The sequence below is a fragment of the Vicugna pacos genome, chromosome 16 (assembly GCF_048564905.1).
Source record: "Vicugna pacos chromosome 16, VicPac4, whole genome shotgun sequence".
Taxonomy (NCBI): domain Eukaryota; kingdom Metazoa; phylum Chordata; class Mammalia; order Artiodactyla; family Camelidae; genus Vicugna; species Vicugna pacos.
This window is the reverse complement of record NC_133002.1, coordinates 13,745,425-13,770,591: the sequence shown is the minus strand read 5'-3', so window position 1 is coordinate 13,770,591 and position 25,167 is coordinate 13,745,425. Positions and strand designations below refer to the sequence as shown.

Below are 25,167 nucleotides of genomic sequence, written 5' to 3'. Positions count from 1 at the left end.
AGCTAATGATCCTGTTTCTTGGAATCTCTCCGCAGAAGTATTGAGAAATACAGTAAAAATTTATATAGAAGTGAGTTCATGGCAGCCTTATTTTTGGTAGTAAAAGCTTAGATGTAATTTAAATATCCCATAATATGGTTACATTACATAAATTTTGGGATACTTATAAGTAGAAGGGAATCTAGCTATAAGAGTGTTTTAGAAGAATATTTAGAGAATACACACGTTATAACGTTACATTAAAAGTCTATGATATTTTATCTGCAGCATATGATTGCAATTTCATTTTTTCAAAATCTACATCAGAAGGAAACAGACTGATGTCCAGGTAACTTTTATTTCCTTTGCTTACAGATTACAAAGTTTTTCCATAAAAATATCAGATAAAAACTTGAATTGCTAGATCATATGGTAATTCTATTTTCAATGTTTTGAGGAACCTGCATACTGTCTTCCACAGTGGCTACATGCTTACATTCTCACCAACAGTGAACTAGGGTTCCCTTTTCTCCACATCCCTGCCAACATTTATTATCTGCTGTCTTCTTGATGACAGGCATCCTAACAAGAGTGAGGTAGTCTCTCACTGTGGTTTTGATTTGGATTTCCCTGATGCTTAGTGATGCTGAGCATTTTTTTCATGTGCTTGTTGGCCATCTGTATGTCTTCTTTGGAAAAAATGTCTATTCAGGTCTGTTGCCCATTTTAAAATCAGGCTGGCTGTTTTTTGATAACAGAGTTCTGAGAGCTTTTTTATATATTTTGGATATTAACCCTTTACCAGACATATCATTTGCAAATATCTTTTCCCATTTAGTAGGCTTTTTGTTTTGTTGATGGCTTCTTTCATTGTACGAAAGCTTTTAAAAAACTGAAATTTTGCCATTTGCAACAACATGGATGATCCTGGAGGCTATTATGCTTAGTGAAGTTAAGTCAGACAGAGAAAGACAAATACCATATGCTTTCACTTATATGTGGAATCCAAAAAATATAATGAATGAATATAGCAAAACAGAAACAGACTAAGAGACACAGAGAACAAACCAGTGGTTACTAGCAGGAGAGGGTGGGAGAGAGGAACAAGACAAGGCAAGGGGATTAAGAGGTACAAACTACTAGGTATAAATAAACAAAGATACAAGGAGGTAATGCACAGGACAGGAATATAACTAATACTTTGTAATAACTTTAAGTGGAGTATCGTCTGTAGAAACAGTGAATCACTATGCTGTATACCTGAAAGTAATGTAACACTGTAAATCAACTCTACTTCGATAAAACAAAAAACTTAAAAAGAAGGTGTATGACTTTGCTAGTTGCGTCCTATCTAGCAGATCACCCTCAAAGACTCTGGCATCAGTTCTCTCTCACCAACTTGTAATAGTCCCTGAGACATTAAGAGGTGCTCAAAATTGATAAGCAGTTGATTAAAACAGTGCTTATATAGTGGAAGGGGCGCTTGTGTGCGAAGGTGAGGGAAGGGGAGCAGGGGGAGGAGATCATCCTAAGGTTAAGAAACAGCTTATGAGAATGGCTTTTGTTCAGCCTTAGAAGGCATCTCCATTTAGTTCTTCAACTTAGAATCGTGCCAAAGTCCTGCGACAATGGCTGAGCCATTGTGCCTACTTATATATTCAAGTCCCATCCAGACAGTGGGAAATTCCAAAGAAACAGGCATAATCAGTCGGACGTACTGTGATGCGGTCGTGCTTTTAATGAATGTGCAGAGGTTGTATGGATCAATTGTCCATTTGATTAATTCCTCTGGCAGGAGAGAATTAAATGTACTTAAGCGACACAGCAGCAAAAGCTGAATGTTCTTTAAAATGTGATTTTCTGTGTTGGGGCCAGTTGTTTTTTTTTCTTTCCCCTAGGCAAAATATTTCTTGAGATAATAATGGAAGTCAATGAGAAAATGGAATTTGCCATATACATATTCACTACCTACTGCTTCATCAGAAAAGCATCTAATGTGCAGAACAAGGTCAAGGTCTACATAGTATTCACCATTCTTTGCAGCTAATCTTCCTTCAAAGTTCCTATTTGCATCATTTCATAGGAGAGGTGATAAATGCCTATTTCAGAAATAATTCATTGTCAAAACTTTACCCCTCCCTTCTATGAGGCATTCGGCATTAGCATACCAGAGACCTTTAAATCTAAAAGAGGTCATTATCTTCTTCAACTCCTGGGCAGGTGTGAACACCCAGGGAAAAGAAAAGTCCTGTACTTTTTATCGCTTGGAATGATAATGTCTGATGTGTCAGTGGGAAGGAAGGAAATATTTTGAGTGGTATAGGAAGCCAGGCACATTATCCTGAGTCTCAGAGATCATTCCATTGCATTCAGCCAAGAAGCACTTCTTGAATGCAGATTATTTGCTGGACACAGTGCAGGGTCCCGGGGCAGAGCAGTGAGCAAATCAAAGTCAACGTTTTCGTGGAACATATAGTCCGGAGTGAAAGATAGACATTAATCAAGTTGCTCAAATATATAATAGCTTCGTTACTCTGTTCCAAGCGATATAAATTCCAAAACCATTAGCTCATAGTCCAAGGCAGGCAGAAAAACTCACTGCAAAGGAGAATGTTGTATCAGATGTCCTTCCTGTTTAGAGTGGGTGTCTTGCTGAGAATCACCATAAAGACAAGATACATGAGAGGGTCCACTCTGAATGAAGCCTGAGGTAGGAAAACTTTTCCTTGAACCCACAGCTAATGAGCCCCTCCAACTGACTGTGCCCCAGGAAAACCCAAGTAAAACCCCTGAGATGCTCAAACCCCCAGAGCTGCTGCTGCCTTTACTGTCCCAGCTGCAGAGAAATTGGCATACCCCCCGAACTGACCTTATCTGCCCTTTGTCCTAAGCTGGGGCAGGGAGGACAGGCAGCGCCCAGATAAGAGCAGAAGACAGAGACGTGCTCCCTCTTCTCTGGGAGCCAAGGACAGACGGAGTCCTGTGTGGACTCCTCCTCTGAGTCGACTTCCCCTTCCTGATTCAGTCGTTCTTACGATCCAGGTTTTCAATATTCAGCAACAATTTACTTATCAACAGATGAATGGATTCAACACCTACTAGGTATTGGTGATAACAGCAACAAACAAGACAGACAGAAGTCCCTGAGAACGAGAAGTTTATATTCCAAAGGGAAATGCTGCGAAGAACCAGAAAGGAAAGTTCATTTCAGAATGTGGGAAAAGTCAGGGAGAGGATAAACAGAAGGACACACAGGGTTATTGCTCCGTGTGTGTGTGTGTGTGTGTGTGTGTGGCTATGTATGTGGTTGTGGGTGTGTGTATGGCTGCATGTGTGGCTTTGTGTGTGTGTTATATGGGTGTGTGTGTGTGTGCGTGGCTATGTGTGTGGTTGTAGGTGTGTATGTGTGGCTGCATGTGCGGCTTTGTGTGTGTATTATATATGTGTGTGGTTGTACCTGGTGTGTATGGGGGTATGTGTGTGTGTGTGGCTGTGTGTGTGTGGCTATGTGTGTGGTTGTAGGTGTGTGTGTGTGGCGTGTGTGTGTGTGTGTCTGTGTGAGGTGGGAGGAGTTGTCTTTTAGAAGGCGTGGTCATGGAAGGCCTCCTCAGAACTAGGAGCAGAACGAGAAAGGAGGAGAGAGTGACAGTGGAACGGAGAGCGTGGAGAAGGGCAGCCCAGGCAGAGGGAACCATGTGTGTGAAAGGCTGCACGTTGAAATGAACTTAAATGATGGAGGAGCAGAAAGAAGGCCAGGTGGCTGGAGAGCAGGGGGTGAGACGGCAGGGCAGATGGCAGGATCCACTAGGTTCCACGAGGAATCCAGCTTTTAGTCTAAATGCAGTGGGGAGTGAGTGGAGATAGTGAAGTGACCTCTGCAGGCACCCACAAAAGAGAGATGCAAGAGTAAGTGGGGAGCAGGCTGAGTGGGACTCTGGATGGAAGATCCCTCCAGCCTGGGCAGAGAAAAGAATTAAAGTGAAAAGCATGGGGCGAGATGTACCGTGAGGTCTGACTCTATGGATGATGCAGGGACTTCCAACTGCTTTGGACTTGGGACACATTCCTATTCACTCCATGAGCACAGGGATTACAATTTAACAAAACGTCATTTGGAAATATATCTGAGGACTTAGCCAGAACATGGGCGATGACACTTAACACAGGCAGAGAGAAAATTAAGTGAAAGATGGCCCAGCTCCTATTTGGCCATTTCAACCTTCACAATTCACGACAATCCCTTCCTTACCTACAAGTCACTTATGTAGGGTGAGCCTGTCACTCAGATACGCAGCTCTTTTCGGAGAAGAAGAGATTTAGTGTTCAGTGGGATTACAAGGGAAAAGGGCACCAGCTTTTAACAGAATTTATAGGCAACTCTGCAGAATTAATATACCATTTCTCATGTGGCCCACGACCTTATCTCCCTGTCCTCACTCTCCTTTGCCCAGGTTCTCAGGAATCTTCATAAAGTAAGTTTTCATTGCTTTACTCCTCTGATGAAAAATTTTAATAGTTTATTACTACTGACTGGACAAAGGATGTAATTTTCAAACTTCACAGTCTGACTCTTAACCCATCTTCCCAGGATTCTTAGTAACTACTTTCCCCAAAGTCAAGGGTCTACTCCCTCTTCCAGGAACAGTTACTACCTCCATTTCACAGATGAAGAAATTAAGAATTAGGTCCTAAGTTCTTCATGGTCAAAGAGCTGGTATGTGCTGCAGCTGGTAGTAGAATCCCGGGGTGGGGGACTGCCCAGTCATTCCTCAGAAAGTCACAGCTCATGGATTAGCTCTGGGGTGTATTTTGATAAGGCCTCTGCCCTACACACTCTGTGTTATTTCGCATCTGCTGTGTTAAGTCAGGCTTTCCACCTGCAGCTCCATGGACAAATACAAGTGACAGTGGCCTTGCCCCTGGATGGCCTGGGCGTCAGTGGCTGATGCCGTGCTCACCTGTCTGTCAAAGGCGTGATCACCAGGCGAGGTGTATTTCCCAGGTACTCATAGGAATACAGAAACTGGGCGTCACAGATGTTGGCAAAGCAGTGCTTGGCCTCGTCATCCCAGCGATGCCGCAGCTGGGACAGCCAGAGGAAGGCCTGGGCACTGTCCACCTAGAGGGAGACCGGCAGAACAGGTGGGTGAATCACAGGATTCAACAGGTAGCAGGAGGCCCTTGGGCCACAGGATACACAGGGCTCCGGATGACTTGGGTGTTGTTTACCAGTCAAGAGAGCAGCATGCTGCCCACCACAGCACAGAAGGCATGAGCTGATTGGATTACAGTTTTGCTAGAATTTAAAAGGTAGGCGCAGCCACCACAATCCTCACCCAGCTCTCTGGCCAGTGCTGAGTCTGGGGGCCCCATGTTCTGGCCACATGTGAGTTGGCCTAACCCAAATTTTTGTGGTGCAGCTACCCACAAAGAGTGACACTCTGGCAAGTCTGGGCCTCACCTTCTGAGCGATCATCTGGGCCACCACATCCCGGGCGTGGACGTCGATGGTACACATGGTCATGATCTTCTGCCTGTCCCCCTCGGAGAGCTGGCCCATCAGCATAGTGACGAGGGTTCTGAGCTGAGCCACTTGCTTCTTGTAATAGTCCTTCATGGCGTTCTCATAGCCTTCCTCCAGCCTGGCAAATGCCACACCCACCTCTGTGGTCCACCAGATCTGAGTGCAGGTCAGGGCCACCTGTGGTACCAAGAGTCACTCAGTAAAGCCATTATCAGGACTGTCTCCAAAACCAGCCCACTCGTTACTCAGCAGAGGCTCAGAATGTAACTATGGGGGTGACGTATGCCCCTTCCCTCCCTCTCCCACCAGCACTGATCCACTGGGTCACATGGCTCTAGATCCTTGGGGATGTGAAGTGGGTACACCACCAGTGGGGGAAACATTTTCTGCTCTTGAAAAATGTATCATTTGGTTGAGAACAACCAAAGCCTCGCTCTGGTCAACGTTGCTGCTGCACTGATCTTCCTGTTTTCACTTCCCAAGCGGCAGCATCCTTCCTGTGCCGGGGAGAATACTGGTATGCCGACTGAACATCTCAATGACACACAGTCTTTGCTCTGTTCTCCTGGAACCTGCTGTGGTCAGAGTATTCTAGTTTAATGAGCCACTGCTGACCCCGTGTGACATATTTTCTCTTGCCCATAATACTTTCCTTACATTTTTTATTTCTTAGAACCTAGAACTTTGAAAGGCTTACTCTTGAAAGTTGGGGTGAATTACACTGGAATTCAGTGTGGTCAATATGATTTGCACTCTTCAGAGATTCAAAACAAATGAATGGAAAAAGTGATTCAAGTGAACTTTTCTTCTGTTTGCTGAGAAACTTAATACGGCAAATGGATGGCTCTGATTATCCATGGAGCAGGATTTAGAGACACTGGTCACCTGAAGTGTCACTGCTCTGGATGATGTCTGTCACAGCAACGAGAGGTAACAAATTTTCTTGCCTCAAAATTCTGATTCAGGTAAACAGGAATCATGGTGGGGATTATTCCCTTTGTGAAGGAGAGAATTCTGCTGTAGTAAAAAGCACCTCTCCCTAATCTACCTGTTTTTGCCTCTGCATTTAGACACACTGGATTTTGTGAAGAAGCTCCTCCTGTGCTGTGGTCTTGTTGGGATGCTCTGGATGTGATGTGCCAATTACACTGTTAAAAAAAACACCTCTTCCCCTCTGCAGCACTGGCTTATCTCTCTTCTCACTGTCTGTCGGCACTCGCTCTCAACATTTTCCCACCTTCTTCTCACTTGTCAACCTCCTGCAACGTCGCTCTTCTCTACCACGCCACTGAAGTGGCCTCACCAAGTTCATGGATATTCCTTGGCCTCTTTATCTTGCTTGATCTCTTAGATGTGTTTGGCACAACTGACCTTTTACCTGCTGTCAACACTTTGTTTCGGTTTCCATGATTACCATTTCCTCGTGCTCCTTCTACCTGAAAAGGTACTGTTTCTCAATTCTGCTTTACTGGCTCCTCCTTGCCTACTCAGCCTTTGAATGATGCTCAAGGCTTTGCTCTACACCCTCATCTTAGTCCACGTATTTTCTAAGGACACCCTTATCTACACCCAGGGCTTCAATTGCCACCAAACAGCTGTAACCCAATACACTAACACTTGTACTAGCCATTAACAGGGGAGGGAGGAGTGGTATATTGAAGCAGAGTCATTTAAAAAATCTCATGAGCTTTCCCCTCTCTCTTATTACCCTTCTGAGAGTCTGGTAAAGGGTTCAGACATATCTCAGAATCAAATCAGACTCCCTATCGCGGTCTATACGACGGTCTAGTTTCCTCTCCAGACTCCATCCACTGCCTCTTGCTCCCTCCTCCCCATATTCTTGCTTCAGCTGCACTCAGCTCCTCAGAGACATTATGCTCCCCTTACTTCCCAGCCTTTGCCTGTGCTCTTCCCCATGCTCGATGCTCCTTCCCTCTGTCCTTCACTCCTATTTCAGATCTCAGCTTAAACATTACACTCTCAGGAGGGTGATCCCTGGACCCTGATAGCCAGCTACATGCTCCCCGAGGACCCCGAGCCTCCTTTATCGTCACACCCGGCCGCCCTGTGAGTGACTGACTCCACACCAGTCTGTAACCCCAGCAGGGCAGGGTGTATTGTCCTGCTTCCTGCTGGTCAACAGGAAGAGCTTGGCACAGACAGAGTGGGCTGGGCCAGTGAGCTGAATTATTCATATTCTCTCCCTCCTGTAGCCAAAGTAAACATGGACAACTCTTCATTCTCCAAGGTCATGGCTGGCAATTCCCCTGCTCCCTCTTGCTGAGCCCTCACAGACCAGCCTCTCCTGACTGTGACGCACAAGTGAGTCTGGCATCCCCAGGAAGGTGACAGAGGTCACCGAGGAAGAGAGCTAGTAGAGGATGGGGCCCACGAAGTCCCGGTTTGGAGAATACCTGAGCTGGATAGTCAAAGAGCCACTGTTCCCTGGGCTTTTCTTCATAGGCAGTTACACCCTCTGTCATCTCATGCCTCACAGTGGCCTTCATGTGAGCAAGCACATGGTTCAACCATACTTCTACCTGAAGGAGGAACTCAGGGTTAGACACTGGGCTCCTAAGAAGACGTACTCAGTAATACAGATTTCTTCTAGTCAGCCTAGGGGAGTGAAGAAAATGGAGCCCAGGCGTGATGTCCAACCCTAAATGACCGCCAGAAGGCACAGGGAGACATTTCGTTTGTGTAACACCGGACAGTGACAGGTGAGAACCAGGCTCAATTAATGACAGGTGGATGTGCCCACTGGCCCCACAGGAGGGGCAGCAGGTTCAGGAGGTTTGGGGCTGCCACCCAGAATTCACACAGGGAAACCTTAACCTGGGCTGAGCTGGCGTAAACAAGTCAATGGACTGTCATGACATCGTCCACACTGAGGATGGAGACATAGGCCAGGATTACACTTTCCAACTAAATGCTTTCTGGGTCTACAAAAAGAACACTCAAGGTATGAGTCAAACCCAGGGGCCCTCTCATGAAACTGAGAGTGTCTGATTATTTTCTGGCACTAGAATTGCCTTCCAAGATACATGGTGATGAAGGTGGTAGAACACTGTAAAAGGTCTTTCTCCAGGTGTTACTCTGGACTAGATTAGAACTGCGGGCACAATGCTTTTTTGGATCATTTAGGACAACGAACAAAGAAGGGATCATACTTTAGTGGTGACAGTGAAAGATGGGAAGGCGTTTTTAGGAGAGAACCATTGCAAGCTTTGTGTTTTGTGAATTGTAGCTGGGAAACGAGGAGCCAGCAGCTCCTGGAGCAGGTGGCAGTTGGCCCTCCATGGGGCACAGCTGTGCAAGGTGGATTTGTACAGAGAAGTCACCTCTCAGAAAAATGGTCGATTTCAAAGGGCATTTTTTCCCAGGGAAGATGTCAGTGTCCCAGACCCCCTGAGGGGTGCTCCAGGGCTAGTCATGTGAACGTCTCCTGGTGCTGCTAATCATTCTGAAATCCTCTCAGGTAGTTGTTTACGTGCATTTTATTCCTCTCTGCACAGGTCTTTGGTTAAGGGAAATGTATGGATATTGACACATGTCCCTCCCGGAGAGGAAAGCGGGCACTGGAAGCTGCCCCAATGTTGGTTTGAGTCAAGGGAACTGGTCGTCCCAGGGCACAGACAGCAGTTCTGGCCCAACGTCACAAGGGCCATTCTGAAGGCTGATGCCATCTGTATGTGAGCGCAGACACTTGAGAGAGGAAGGACTTCTCCGTTACCTACCTGCCCACTGCAGTCACATGGCTTGCTGAAGGCCACGTACTCTTCTTCCTTGCTGTACATGCCAAGACTTATCTTGGTTGGTTTCCCACTGGCGTCTAGCTGGAATTGCATCTTGGCCATATTGTCAAAGAGTTTGGAAAGGTGGCGTTGAACCTATGACGGAAACCAGGCCAAAGGAGTGGAGAGCATGACCAGGAAGTCACTTATTGGCATTGCTTAGAGTCTACCCCTGGCAACCATCAGGGCGTTGGGTACCAAACACTTAGAAGGAAGCTTGTGGGAACAAAGAGAAGGTGAAGACGGGAGCCAACTGGATTGGGTAAAAGGAAGATAGATCTAGTGGGTATCGCTCACTAGCTACAAACTAATGAAGCTGCAAAAGTTTGGTTAATTTCTGCTTGATCTACTACAGATGGAAACAGATTGGAACAAAACGTGATGATTAATTCATAAGCTCTCTTCTTAAAGAAACACTGCTATAGGAGGAGATAGGCAGGGGACAGTCTGAAGAAGAATGCTAACATGCCCAAACCTGGAGGGTCAAGGGCAGTGGTGACAGTGGCCTGTGGAAGAAATGACTCAGTTGTAGGAACCACTCTGGTGTAGATCAACCTCTGGAGGGTCCAAAGCCAGAGTCAGCGTGCCCACACCGAGCAGAAAGCTTGGTCGTGACAGGGCTTTTCTCTAGCATGGCGTCTCGTGACACAGAGGCCCTTTACAGTGATGCCTTGGGCAGTAACTCTAGGACCGATGCTACACAGAGCTGCACTGTGGTCCTGAGATGAGAGGAACAGCAGGTGAAGAAGAAACAACAAACAGAAAGCTGCCCCTGGCAGAGGTTGTTTTTAATACAATGGTCTGCTGGTACCCTGAGTTGTGGCCCTTAGGTTTACAACAATGAGCTCTCTAGCTTATGAGACGAGAGGAAAAATTCTAAGAGTGCTGAAGTAAACTGTGAAGGTACTAGAGGAGATGCCACCCACAGTGACTCGGGGCAAATACTGGGATGAGACAGACCTTTCTTTATCCAAGGGCAAATAGCGGATTAAAACAAAAACAACAACTAACATGAGACCTATTAAGTTATCCCACAATTTAAAAAAAGGAGAAAGCAGGACTCAAGAGACAGAGTAAGCGTATACATTAGAAGCTTTAATAAAGCAAAAAATAAAGGAAAAAGAAGTAGTTCTTCTTTTAATAAAGGAAAAGAGGTAGTTATGAAAAATATCACATCATTTTGTTTTGAATTAAGCAAAAGAAAAACATGAACTCCATGAAATACGAGGTCAAAGGCAAGAAGAGTTGGTAGAGGTAGAGAAATAAGGAAACCAACAAATGACACAGCACAGTTTGGAACATCAGCAGTACAAAAGGACCAAATTAACACACACAAATTAAACATGGTGGATGAACTTGAGAAACTACAGAAGAACACCAAGGAAGAGGACTAAGAGAGAAAAATATGTATGGATATATGCAAATATGTATGAATATAGGAAAGTAATCATCTCAACTCATGGAAATATGATTAACGTGAGGGAAAAAATTATCCAGATGACTGGAATAGAAATATTACATAACAGCATACTGAAAGAAAACTTTTCCAAGACAGTGAAATTCCTAGTGAAAAACCTCATCACGTGTTAGAAAAATTAATAAAATAAAGCAATATCTTAACATATAGACATTTTCAAAAATTAAAAATTAATTTAAATGTTTATTTCTATAGAGATTTAACTAGAAAGAAATTAGGCTACCTAGAAAGGTTAAAAAAAAAAAGCAGGCAGGCCTCAGATGAATTCTCTGTAACAAGAAACAGCAGAGCTACGTCTTCAGAGATTTGAAGGGAAATTGCTGTAACTCATGACTTCCAAACCCAGCCAGCCACTCACGTATGAAAACTACAGAGTTGCAGGCACAGAAGGACTTGGGAACTGTTCTGTCCTTCTTCCTCTCCCGGGGAAGAGGGTGGGGGAGGACTGCTTAAAGATTTACTCAAACTAAGTAAAAGATAAATAAAAATAAACATTTAAGAGTGAGTCTATCATGTATTAAAGCCATGAAAGATCTGGCAATGATCCTTAACCCCTCCTATACACAGAATTAATGAAAATAAAGTTATGAGACAGAATGTCAATGTAATAAATATTTAAATTCCACCATATCTGGGCTACTTAATAAATACTTCAACCTATAGGGGAAAAGGGGCTTTAATTATCAGAGATAACCTCTTTTTAGTAATTGCTTCTTACCAACAAACCGAAAGCATCATTCTAATTGGTAAGAAAATTAATGACAAAGACAGAAAACTTAGGCATGGGTGCCATCTTTTGGCTCTGCTGGAGAAGCTCTCATCCATGACTGGTGGTGATTTAAGAGGAAGTAACTCCTATGGAGGGCTGGGTGTGGCAGTATCTAGTAAGACCACAAACGCATTTACCCTGTGACCTAGCAATGTCACTTCCAGAAATTTACCGGAAAGACAGACCTCCAACAATACAAAGCCTACAGTTAATTCAATGCCACATTATTTGTAATTATAAAATAGTATAAATAACCTAAGGCCAAACTATGGTATGTTAGACTATGGAGTATGATGCAGGTATTAAAAAAAGCGAGGAAGATACCTTTGAATTGATATGGGGTGACATGAAGTAATTCCTAAGACATGCAACTATGAAAAAAAAAAAAAGCAAACTGCCAACAAGTATATACAGCGTGCTGCCTTTGGTGTAAGAAAGAAGGGGAAGGAAGAAGAGGTATATGTACAAATGTAAATGCACATCTGCCTATTTTTTCAGAGATAAACGTAGGAAAGGGAAACCAGAAACTAATGGAATTGGCTGCCTCAGTGGGAGGAGGGGAGGCAGTGATGACCTGGAAGGAATGGGGGAAAGACTGCCATTTCTCACTTATTTTTTTGCATAGCTTTTCAGAATTCTATGTATTTAAACAACTAAATCAATGAGGATGGGAAACCCCTAAAACAGAAAAGTAAAAAGAAAGAGATGAACCCAACTATACTTCAAATGAGTAAAAAAGTCACACCAAAGGTGGAGACGAACTCACCCAAGGAACTTCTGCATGCAGTGTTTCGACTGTATACCCTCTGTGTAAAGGGTAATGAGAACCACAAACAAATCTTGAACCTTCTTTGGGTGAGAAGGGAGGGAAGCTAAAGGATCATACCGTAGAGACATCATCCTTCCTTCCTGTTGGTCATTTTGAGACCCAGACTCCATGGTCTGTAGCAGAGGTTCTCAAAATGTGGTCTTCAGACCAGCAGCAACACTTCTTCGGAAGTTCTTAGAAATGCAGATTCCCCAGCCCCACCCAGACCCGCTGAGTCAGAAACTCTGCGGGTGGCGTCTAGGAATCCGTATTTTAACAAGCCTTCCACGTGATTCTGGGGAACGTTCAAGTTTGAGAACCACTGTCTACAGCTCAAAATACAACAGTGCTTCCATTAGAAGATACATATACATATATATGTAGTTTTACTTTTTTCTTGTTTATTGAAATACAGTTGATTTACAATATTATATTAGTTTCAGGTGTACAACACAGTGGGTTGTACACACCATACGAAGTTATATAATACTGACTACATTCCTTATGCTGTAGGTTACATCCTTGTGGCTTCTTTATTCTGTAACTGGTAGTTTGTACCTCTTAATCCCCTTCTCCTAGTTCTTCTGTCCCTCAACCCCCCTCCCCTCTGGCAACTACTAGTTTGTTCTCTGTATCTGTGTCAGTTTCTGTTTTGTTACATTTATTCATGTTTTGTTTTTGAGGTTCCACATATAAATGATAACAGATGGATGAATAAAAGAAATACGGTGTGTGTGTATATATATATATATATATATATATGTATATATATATATATATACATAAAATAGAATACTAGTCTGTCATAAAAAAGAATGGAATCTTGCCATCTGCAACAACATGGATGGACCTAGAAGGATTAATGCTAATTGAAATGTCAGATAGACAAAGATAGATACTTTAATATTTTTTAAAATGGTAACATGGGAGGCTTCTATTTTAAGATAAGGAAGGTTTTGTCACACGGAAGTGGTATACCCAAGACTATATGGTTAATCAGTGGCTAGAACCCCAAATTTTGGGTTCCTCATACACACTCATATAAACCACCTCAATGTCCCATTAATACAACTTCCAAAATTCTCTCTCCGTGGAAATTTTAGCTATTACTTTTGCCCGCTATTTACTGTATCTCTCTTCAGAATCACATCAGAGGCACTCTCTGAAAAGGCTTAGCCCCTTCTGCCTTTGCCATCCTCAAAGCTTCTCTGTCTCTAGGGAGTAACAGCCAAAACTGGGCTGGAGGGGCACCCTGAGAAGCCACAGTGGTGGGAAGGGAGAAAGCTCTGAGGTTCGGGACAATGCGATGGCAACGCAGGTCTGAAATACGCACTCTGCCAGGGAGGAGGCATAACGGGGAACTGAAATTCTCCTGCTAGAGCTCCCTGGTCCTCTGGGTGTTTCTATAAGTACTTCCCCAACTTACCTGTTGCGGGGCTGTGCCATTGGAGAGGATGTCCAACAGGTCGGAAGAGGAGAGAAAGTAAAACCTAGGGAAGGCCAGCCTTTTGGTATCCAGGTACTCTGCCAGGGCCTTCTCACACAGGTGCAATCTGAGGGCACAAAGAATGTCCTAATTAAGTTGGCCCAAATGTACCCAGGTATAGGTACATAGACATCACCTAAAGGCAAACAAGGGCTACGTGGATTACACACAGAAATCAGCGCGTCGAACACATATGAGTGGGTGCGAACATCCACCCTGGTACATTTTCATCAGAATAAACACCTGTAATAATGCCCCAGATTATCCGAGCACACTGGCAAATCAAGGCACACACCAGACACACGCACTCTCTCACTGAGGCAGTTAAATAAGGCAAGGACCTTAGAGACAGAGAGGGGAAAGGGGACGCCGCCTCCTCCATTACACAAGAGGCTGCAAGCCGACCATCACCTGCTCTGAATATCTTCCAGTTTCTCATAAAGACCTGACTTGTTGGTGGCTTCCACTACGTTTGGAGTTTTCTGAGCATCATAAGCTAGCTCTTTAAAGTCATTGTCGATGCCTTCAAATCTTTTAGAATCCTGCAAATAAAAATGTGGAAAAGGTTAGCCATCACTCCCCTCAATGCCAAGGAGCTACCCTCAAGTCTGCTTCTGAAAGCTGGTCCTACATTGTCTGCTACAGATTAGTCTTAAAGGAGGGAACGCCTTTAGCTGGAAACAGTGTTCTCAAACATTTTGGTCTTAAAATCCCTTTATGTTTTTAAAAATTACTGAGGTGTGAAAAGAGACTTTGTTTATGTAGGTAATATTATATCTATCGATGTATCTCCTATATTAAAAGCTAGTTGATAAATTTTTAAAAACAACCATAATAATTCTACGTTACTTTTAGATCAAAATTATGTTAACATAATACCATGTTTTTATCTAAAACAGTTATATTTTCCGAAACAATGTAACTTAGAGGAAAAAGTGGCATCATTTCACTTTTTGGTGGTGGGGGGGACAAATCCCTTTAATGTCTGACTTAGAGGATGACCAGATTCTCTCCTCTGCTTCTGCATCCAATCTGTTATGACTTCACGTTAAGTAGCCTCTGGAAAACTCCACTGTATGCTCAGAGCAAAAGAGGCAAATACCATTTTAGTAGTGTTATTAAGATGGTTTTGACCTTGAGGATCTCCTGGAAAGGTCTCAGGGACTTCTCCACCCCCAGCGGGGTTACAGACCACACAAGATACATAACTCCTAAGTCAGGGAGAAAATGGACCCAGTGTTGTTTCTGGGTCCGTGCAAAAGTTTATATAACCAAAGTTAAGTTTTCCCACAGCAAATGTGCTGGCATGATGTCCAAGTTAATTAAGTATCATTTCCCCTAAACACACAAACCCTCACAGTGTTGTTGAAATGACTGAGACAATAAAAAATGCAAAGTACTTGAGGCCAACACCTGGCACCTGGTGAGCGCTTGTGTTGTTATTATTACATAACAATCATAACGGTATGTGCTCTGTGCCCCATTTTAATTAACTTCCTGAAGTAGGTACCAGTATTAGTCCCAATTTACATATGAGAAAATCAAGGTACTGAAAGGCTAAGTAACTTCCCTAAGGCCCTGCAGCTGCAAGTGGGAGAGTCAGAATCCAAGCCTCCCCAGTGGCCCCAACCTGCTGGGGCCTCTGTGACCCACGCCTTTCTCCCAACAAGATACAAAAACAAGAGGGTGGGGGTGAAGTGAATTATGACTCCACAATGAGATATTTTACACCAATTAAAAACAAAAAAGTGTCGAGGTGACAGAAGTATCAGAAATGTCCAACATAAATGTTCGAATGAAAAGAGCTGAATAGAAAATTGTAATTACATTGAGAGCAATTATGTAAAAACATATGTAGATGTGAACAAAAGTTGGGAGATATTCATAATGAATGAAAATATTTACTAGTTATGGTGTAAGATTATGACTGATTTTATTATATTTTGGAATTGTCTCTGTTACCATATTGTTAATACAAAGAAAATAAGTGTATTCACATGTTTTACACACAAACCGCAGACATCAGTGATGCGAATTCTTTACTATTTTTAATTGAAAGTTCTCAAACATCTCCTTTAAACCATCTACAAAAGTCTGCACCTACGTCCTCATCCTCGCCCCTTCTCATTAACCCTGTGCTTCCTTATTCACTAGCACTGGAGATAAATAAAATCTGGCTTATTAGCTTCACTTAATTACAACAGAGAGCAGAATTGTTTCTTTTTTTCATTGCAAATGTACAACCTTTAATCTGCCTTATTACATTAAATACGCTTTTGCGGCATGAGCTGGAAAAATACCATGTTTTGATAGAATGTGCTTTAACTTTCAAACAAGGTCTGGACAACATGTGACATTTTGGAATCAAATTGATTTGCAAGCAAAGAGCTTGCTATGCTGAGAGATACAGAAAGAGTCTGCAAAAAAATTTTTTTTCCTAATGAATTAAGAGTCCACTGAGAGGAGGTTAATTAATGGCACATGAATTAGGACAAATTAGAAGGGGCAAACCACTACAGGAAAGGTAGTAATGAGAAGAATGCATATTTTAGAGAAATTCCTCATTTAGCATTTGGCTGAAGACTGGTGCTTATTTAGCAAGTGGGTGCAGACCGGAGGTTTACAGAACAGCTTGCTGCAGAGAAGGAACTTGAGTTTGCCTAGAAGGATGCTCGCTTCCAGTCGACACCTGCACTGTAATGATCTGTGGGGCAACCCAAGAGCAGCTCGTATTTTTGAAATTTCTCTTGTACAATTTTGTTTGTTTTTAAAGCCAGGTTCTCCTTGCTTTTTCCTACCCATTTAAGGACAAACTGATGGGCACGCATATCACTTTCTCTCTTTTCTCCCACCTGACTTTTGGCTTGTAAGGTCAACGTTTGTTGGAGGTACCCTGGAGTGAAGCCAAGGCAGGAGGCAGAGGAGGAAAGGTCTAGAGGACGCAGGAACTGGGGGGTGGTCCCTTGACTCGGGGGAGGAAACAGAGGGAGCAGGATTTCCTTAGCTGGTACCTGGGGCAGCTGAGCCCGGATATCTTCAGATCCAATGAATATACTTTCCAGGTGAGACCATGTGCGCTGCACGTCAAACCAGATGGAAATGACAGCATCAGCGGTGGACAGCTTCTTCTGCCAGCCCGACACTTCCTCCAGGAAGAAAGCAATGTACTTGGACATCATCAGGTTCTGAAGTTGGACCTGGCTGTCCTCCAGAACCTCGATGAGGTCCTCGTCAGACTGCAGCAGGGGCATGCCGGTCCGTGGGTGGGGCTCGTACTGGAATTCCATGCCCACCCAGGTGGTCTGCACCTCCTTCAAGATCTTCTCCATGCCCATCTCCTTCACAGCTTTGTCCACAATGCCCCGGACCTCGTCCTCAAAGTGGTGCAGCTGGAGCTGCAGGAGGTGAGCCAGGGTGGTGCCCTCATCCACGGTGAAGCTCACGCCTGTGGCCTGCATCAGCTGCCTCCAGTGCCGCTCCCGGATGGCTGGGTTCTGCAGCTCGGCCACGGCCCTCAGGGAGGTCAGCGTGTTCAGCACGGTGGTTTCCAGGCCTGTGAAGGCCTCCCAGGCCCTGACCCCCTTGTCCAGGGCCCGGATGAGCCTGGCAAACCATTTGCACTCCAGCTCCATGGCCTCCACGTTGCTATTCCTCCATGGGGTGGCCTCCCAGGCGTGGATGCTGGAGGTCACCATCCCAATCACGTCCCAGAGCTCCTTCAGCTGGCGCATCTCCCTCCTACACTGCCTCAGATGCTTGTAGTCCGGCACACTGACCTCGAACAAGCTGGCGGACCTGGAAATGGAGGCCATGGTGGATTCCATCCGCTGGATCTCAATGTGCCTGGCATCCAGCATTTGATGAGGGTCAGCACTATCAAACCTACAAAACACAACGTTTTCCCTTTATCAGTAGGGCACACAGGGGCCATTTCTTAGAGTCACCCAAGTGATACTAGTTCAGATCTTTAAATGCTCAGTATTTTAGCAAAGAGCAGTGACTTTCACCAAAGCCTGGGAAGAAGACATTCAGGGTGGGGTGCGTGGGTGGGTTGGAGCGGGATGAGCATAACCAGTTGGAGGAAGGACAGTTCCAGAGGAGCGCCATGTTTGGATCTGTTCTTCACCTCTGAGATGGTAATAAAAATACTTCTCCCATCCCCCACTGCCCCCACAGTCCCCACCGCCCCCACCCAGACGTAGTGGGGGACACCCCTTGTTCAAGCCCTGGTTAGACTCTGCTTCCACTTGGTGGCCTCTGGATCACTTGACACAAAAGAGCGTTGTCATGTTACTGCAAATACTGTCAAGGCAAAGCTCCTGCCAGGAGCTGCTCGTGCTAGGTGGTCTGTAAGTGAGGTCACTGGCACTTGGACGTCCAACCCTTACCAGCTCTGGCATGGCTCCCTGTAGGGCAGTGGCTCTCAGTCTTGGCTGCATGTTAGAAACTCCTGGAAGCTTTAAATGATTCCATGCTCAGGCTGCTCCCTGGACTAATTTAGGATCTTTGGGGATGGGACCCAGGTGACAGAATTTTTCAAACTCCCCAGGTGATTCTGATGTGCCAGGTTGGTGCCCTTCTCTGTGGGGAAACTCACGCTAATGACCAGCATCACCTTCAGGGAACAGCACCTCCAGGTTTGAGAACCACTGAGAGGGTCCTTGAAATCTGAGCATAGGGCCCTCACTGTGTCCTGTACCTTCCCTCCCTGTGTGCCTCCCGTAGGGCTCCTCACCTCCTAGGAGCGTCCATCAAGTTGCCCCTCATCTCCTCCTGCCGCCTGGGGCAGCCTTTGGTTCTGCACTTGACTCCTGTAAGCACTGCACTGAGCTTCACAGTTTTAGTGCATGTCTCCTTACCCACCCTCTTTTCCCCGGTACTCACAGCACCCACTGCTGCTCCTGAGCCTCACCGGCGTTAACCTACTTTACACTGCTACCCCTCCAACGTGCATTGCTGGCAGAGCATGAGAACTGTACACACAGAGGGACCCACGTGGGCAGGTAAGGTTCTGAGGTCAGGAGCACCCAGAGCCTGAATTTTCCTCCCCCGGCATCCCTTTATCCTTTCCTCCCATCACAGTCTCAGGTTCTCTGGTTGCTGTGCGCTGGGAGGGCTAGATATTGGGGATACCATGACTTAAGTGTGAATACCATGTTTCTCTAAAATCAGAATAAGCACCACGGGGCTCATCATAAAGGAACTGTTGAGAGGAAAGAAGTGACTAGAGAACTGTTCTCAACCAAGCACGTGCGTGCGCGTGCGCGCATTTGTGTGTGTGTAGGTGGGGTACAGAGGGGAGAGAAAAGGGAAGAGGATGACCCACAAACGCCTTCTCTCAGTTGTCTTTGGAAATATTTGACTTGACGGATGGAAAGTAATCCTAATTAAAGTCATTTACCTGAACTGCTCGCCACTTAAGCATAATTACCATGCGACACAATAACAGTTATGCATACCATTAAATCAGTGTCAGATTAACTGTGACGCTTGCTACATTTGATTCCGGCTTGTTCCATCTAAATAGTTCTGGCTCCTGTGCTCTGGCTGTGGATTTTCATCTTAAGAGGATGAGAATGAACATCATCCCGCGTCTCACCGCTGTCCAGCTCCCAAGTGCTTCGGAATAGGCTGGAGTCCTCAGAGTTGAAGAGGGCCCTTTGTCTACATAGCCAAGGAGCTTTCTCCCTTGTGAGAGCCGTGGAGAAAGCACTAGAAGGAAAGAAACTAACACCCTCACGGCAAGTGGGCCATCAGGAAAGACTACTGAGCACGAACGGTCCTTCTGCCCAACCTTCGTTTCCAAAGACTTGCTGTTGGAGTATGTTGGTTCTACTTTCCATCTTGACTAGAGTGAACCTGGCACATGAACTTAGCTTCTTGGCATTAGTATGAGATCAGACAAATTCCAAGAGCCCACGTTCTGTCCAACTTATTAACAGAATATCACTCAGGAACATTAGGGAAGATAGGAGCTATGAGGGTCCGGCAGGGTATGCACAGAGGATAGTAAATGATCTTCGTAACTCTTCTTTCCCCAGCACATATGAACATCCTTGAATCAATATCAGTTCCTCAAATATTTGTAAGAGGTGATCATTTGTCAAACCTATTCCAAACTTCATTTGCCCTGTGGCATAATTTTTGTTTATAGTTTAAATTTGTGGACAGTCATTTCCTGTTGCTGAGCACACATAAAAGTTAATTTGACCTAAGCAGTGAAAGGAACCTCTAGACGGGAGAGCAGGTAACCCTCTTCCCATTTCAAAGCTCTAGTGCAAACTGTCAGGATATACACAGACCTGATTAATGTGCCTAATAAACTTGAAGCAGTTCTCCAGAGCCTAGGGGAACAATACGGCATGAGAACAAGAAAGTAACGGGAGGGAAAAGGGAGTAGTTAGTCTTTGAAATTGAAATCATAATGCAAAAGTATTTTAATCTAAAAGAGAAATGCCTGGAAAGTCTGGATGAATAAAGCTATAATTAAGAGAAATGGAAATACTCATGTGTGTGAACTTGGAAAAAGCGTTGATTCAGGCCCGACCTAGACCTGGGCATAGAGAGAGAGAGGAATAAGTGACTTAAACAAATCCCTGGGAAGCCGGCAGCTGGTAAATGCCAACCTCAGCACCACACCTGTACGCACAAGGAACAGCGCCACACCTCTGCTCAACACCCCAGAGGTATCACAGACCTCGACGTGCCCACTCGGGGCTGGTGAACTCTCAGTCCTCCCCATCCTGTGGCCCCATCTCAGGAGCAGTGGGATACACTGCCTTCCACCTTCTTGTCTAGATGGAAGATGGAGAGCCATGCACGACTCTCTCCCTGCCCCTCTCCCATATTCCATCAGTCCTGCTGGTTCTCCTCCTCCATCTCCCTCACATCCACCCTGCTCTCTCCCCATGCTCACTGCCACTGCTTCAGCTCAGGGCCCCCGCTTCTCACCCCGGCTGCTGTAATCACCCTCCCGTGGAGCCCCAGCCTTGAGTTTGTCCCGCTCCGTTCTGTTCTCTGCAGCCACGAGAGAGTGGTGTCTACATGACATGTGTTGTTCTCATGCTTGGACAACTCAATGCTCATCTGTGCTCAAAGCCTGGTCACTGGGACCCTCCATCCTCAACTCCCGCTGCCTGCATCCGAGCCACACGCACATGCAGTTCTCCACCTGTTTGTTCTGTTTCATCCTCCCGTGTCTCTGTATGTTCTGCTTCCTTGGCCTGGAATATCCTCGCTTTCCACTCCTCTTTTTGTTCCAAACAGCTAATTCTCACTTGCCCACTGGCTCAAGCTCCGTCTCCTGCAAGGGGTGTGAACTGCCTCCTCAGGGAGCATTAAAGTTGGCACTCAATGAAAATGTCTAGTTACTCATTTTTGAAATTGACCCTGAGGCTGTACGTCCTTGAGGTCAGGGGATGTGTATTACCTGAAAACCTCAGTATTTACACATTTGTTGCCAACTCTGCTCTTGAGACCACAACCTCTTGTGCTCCGTGGAAGCCTGAATCAAGTGAGTGAATCAGATTAACTGCAAGCACAGGGTCACGTAGAACCAATGACACGTCTGAGGGTACTGATGTGTGCCTGGGAGAGCTGAAGACCAATACCGCTCTTTTCTCCAGCTTTTGGAGAGACAACAGACCCTGCACAAGTACGACGAAGGCCCTTCTTCCCTCACGTTCGCTGCCCTGGGCTGTCTGGAAAGCCTGGCTTCCTCTGGCTGTCATGCCGAACAGCACCCAGTGGGTGGGTGTCTTCACGAAGGTTCTCCCAACCGTTCACAGACTCTGGTCGCTGGCCAGCTGGAAGCAACAATGGTCTCTCATAGGGAGCAAATGCTTCGGCTGAGAAACCCCTGGATCACCTTGATCCTGATGTGGTAAGAAGACTGGCTGGCATGGCATCATTCCTTAAGGCCAGGCCTGTGCTCAGGGGCAGGAAGACTGAGGAAGAGAAAACCACTGCAAGTGTGGAGCATCCCTTCCACTCAACGGGGAGAATAAGGCCCCAATTTTAAGAGTTGTGGCAAGTCCTTGAACCCGGGTGTGGTGATTCAGCCAATTACTGTGACGTGAGAGAGCTCCGCTGGGAATGTGCTGAGACAGCCTCGAGTTAAGAACAGGAGGAAGAAAAACTCAACTTGCACATGAAGAAAGGACCTCACCCCAAGCCACCTGCCTTCACCCTGCACCTGTCAGACCGAGAGCCTTCCGAGACACACACTTTCCGTTTCCTCCCAAAGAAGAGATCAATGTGAGCATCACCTGTCATCTAATCAGCAAGAGAAACTCGCACTCAGAGGACGCCCCAGGTTCTGCATTTTAGAAATTCGTGAGTGATCTAAAAGTGAAGGAGCCAGAACAGAACTCATTTGCCGCACACAGTATCTAAACATTTTAAACACACACATTCATGCACACTAAACTAAGAAACAAATCCATGAGCTGACACCCACCAAGATTTTCTTCAGCAATAAATCCATGATTCTGCTCTAGTTTTGACCATTTTCTTGACTAGAAGAGAAATACATCAAAATTGCGGTAATGTTTGGCTTTGCACACTGCTGTGAGCAGTTCTTTTCAAAGTATTCTCTTGCAAAGATTCATCTGCATGTTAAAGTAACAGATGTGAATTTGGAAAACCCAGCAAAGGGTAGCAATATCCTCACAGCCACCAGATACACGTGCTAAGAAAGAAAAACCAACGCAGCTATCAAATTAACAAACAACAAGAGCTGATCAACACACACACATTATATGACCACAAACAGGGGGTACCAGATTTCCATCAGACACACAGAAACACACCAGCAAACGAGCGCTGTTTCCTTTCAGGCAGTCTCAGAAGTCTGTTCGGGAAAATATTTCACCAAACATCTCTGGAATTCCTTTTTTGAATTTTTTTGACAAGACAGATGATGTAAAGATATCAGTGTCACCATTTTCATGGCTGTTGCCTTTGGTGTGGGTGTTGTGAACACTAAGCAGTAGTGCCAGCTTGGCCATGCACCTCCTTCTTCAGCTTTGGCCCTGTGTGATCAGTGCTGAACTTCAGACATTCAAATGCAGCCCCAAAGGAGAGTCCAGAGAACAGGCTTCAGACTCTGAAAGAACAGTCCCACAAGGAGTTCCACAAATGTTCTGAGCAGCAGATGTTTCTCTGGAACAGGGCACAGCTCCTAGGCCACTGTTCTGAAGGCGCACAGTCTCATTTGGAGTTTCATGCCCTGGCATGACTGCTTAAAATGGGACTAGTTACTCCCCCTTAGGCCAGCAGCCTCTTACTTGGCTGTACACTGTCATCACCTGGGGAGCACTACAAACTACTGATGCCCCGTCTCACCCCCAGAGAGTCTGATTTAGTGAGTGTGTAGGACAGAAGGAACAATGCAAGTTTTAAAATCTCCCCAGGTGATTTTACTGTGCAGCCAAAATGGTGGCCCCCTGCTTTAGAGCCCTGTGCTGCATGTTCATCTTAAGCACAGTTTATGTATCTGTCCTTCCCTGCCTCTTAGTGTACTGTCTTGTTCTCTCTAGCCACAAGTATAGTGTGTGGGAGATGGCAGGTGCTTAATAAATGTCTGATGAATGAATAACAATAGGTAGGCCATCACTGTGTGCCACAGGTGGGGTGACCAACAGCCTCAGTTTGCCTGAAACAGAGGGGCTTCCCTGAATGTGGGACTTTCAGTGCTAAAACCAGAAGAGTCCCAGGTAAACCAGGGACTGGTTGGTTACCTGAATGCCACGTCCTATACTAAAGACTCAGGAAGATTCATTATTTAATCCTATCACCAACACTCTGTGGCAGATACCATTACTAGCCTCATTTTGCAGATGAGGAAACGTGAAGCACAGAGATGTCATGTGACTGCCCTGACTTGGGCAGTGAGTAGTAGACCTGAGAGTAGACGCTGGGCTCGCCAACTCCAGAGTCCATGTACTTAATCATTATGTTGCATTTCCTTCCAATAAAGCTGTAATTTTTTTTCCGGTTTCATCTGTTGCTTTAACATGCATCTCCCAATGTAAACTTTCTGTGAGTAAGTAACTCTTGAAAATGAAGTTTCCTTGTTCCTCACACAGGGCATTTTTCAGTCTGGAGTCTTCCAAGTCTATCTAACCGAAACTACAGACGAGACCCCAAAGGAAGTCCGGCTAGGAGAACAGAAAGCAAGTCCTGGAGCTGGGCTGAGGGGGAGCACACACCGCAGCTGGCACGCCACGACACAGAGCCACCAGAACCGGCTGGGCCTCCTGGCTGGAGCCCCAGCCCTGAGCAGCGGACCAGGAGCGACCCCGCAGAGCCCTCCACCAAGGGAGGGAGCCTCCGAGGAAGGAACCCGTGTGCTCGCACGCGGGCACCCGTGACCGGCGCTGCCTGTCCCAGCTGCTTTGTTTGCGGAAAGGCCCCTAACCACAAGCGGGGAGGCGGCTGAGCGGTACTGAGCGGAGAAAGCACACCTTGAAGTACATCCTTCACCTCGCCTCCTGCCCTGAGGCCACTAGAACGTCTTCCAAAATTGTTTTAAGACTCTACCAGCTGCTTTTTCAAAACAAAATAACTGGTCTGTGAGAACTTAGAATATGAACACTATAGTAAAAAATTGTCATTTGATCACATACAATCCCTTTATAGACCTGGAGACACAAAAGCCTCCACACTTTTTTTTTTTTAAGGCCAAGCATTTGCACAGCCTTCGTCATCTTGGAGGGGCCACGATCGGACTGTGGACATCAGCACCATGTTCCAGCCGGTGGACCTGAACAGGAGGGAGGACTACTAACCAGTCTTCACCTGTTGTAGGGACACACGCGCTCAACAGAGAGCTCATCCGTGACTGGAGGGGGCCGTGCTGAAGGGACAGGAGACAGGGCTGGTGCCCTGGGCCCACACCTGCAGGGGGGCCGTACCTGCAAGGGGGCTCACACCTGCAGGGGGGCTGTACCTGCAGGGGGGCCGTACCTGCAGGGAGGGGGGGGGCCGTACCTGAAGGGTGCCTCGCGGCGGAGCCGCTCCCAGAGCTGCTGCTGCTCCAGCTCCAAGGCTGTGCACTTCTGGCGGAGGACGCCCACTTCATTCGCCTGCAGCGGGGCCACCTGCTGCCTCACGGTAATGGCCATCTTTTTTATGGTGTTCCATTTCTCAGGCAGCTCCTGCAAAGGAGACCTCAATGTGGTCAGACCCACACTGTGCTCCCCTCCCCGGGAGTCCTGAAGCTGGGGGTGCCTGGATGTCTTCATCTCTGCCACGATGCCTGGCTACGCTGTTGTGATATTGCTTGCCGGTTCCCGACAACTGCCCATTCCCTGACTTGGCTCCCCGGT

General features: G+C 45.9%; 1 protein-coding gene across 5 annotated transcripts in view; it reads right to left on the bottom strand.

Moving 5' to 3' along the window:
* DNAH9 (dynein axonemal heavy chain 9) overlaps positions 1–25,167 on the bottom strand; it is a 264,304-nt gene that overhangs the window by 174,815 nt on the left and 64,322 nt on the right. For all 5 annotated transcript variants that reach the window (XM_072940756.1, XM_072940754.1, XM_072940753.1 and 2 more), the window contains 8 exons: positions 24,830–24,996; positions 16,849–17,719; positions 14,249–14,379; positions 13,778–13,904; positions 9,241–9,393; positions 7,918–8,043; positions 5,441–5,680; positions 4,938–5,098 (listed from right to left, as the gene is read on the bottom strand). In XM_072940756.1, the coding sequence (XP_072796857.1) occupies positions 4,938–5,098; positions 5,441–5,680; positions 7,918–8,043; positions 9,241–9,393; positions 13,778–13,904; positions 14,249–14,379; positions 16,849–17,719; positions 24,830–24,996 (1,976 nt within the window). The remainder of the gene's footprint in view (positions 1–4,937; positions 5,099–5,440; positions 5,681–7,917; positions 8,044–9,240; positions 9,394–13,777; positions 13,905–14,248; positions 14,380–16,848; positions 17,720–24,829; positions 24,997–25,167) is intronic.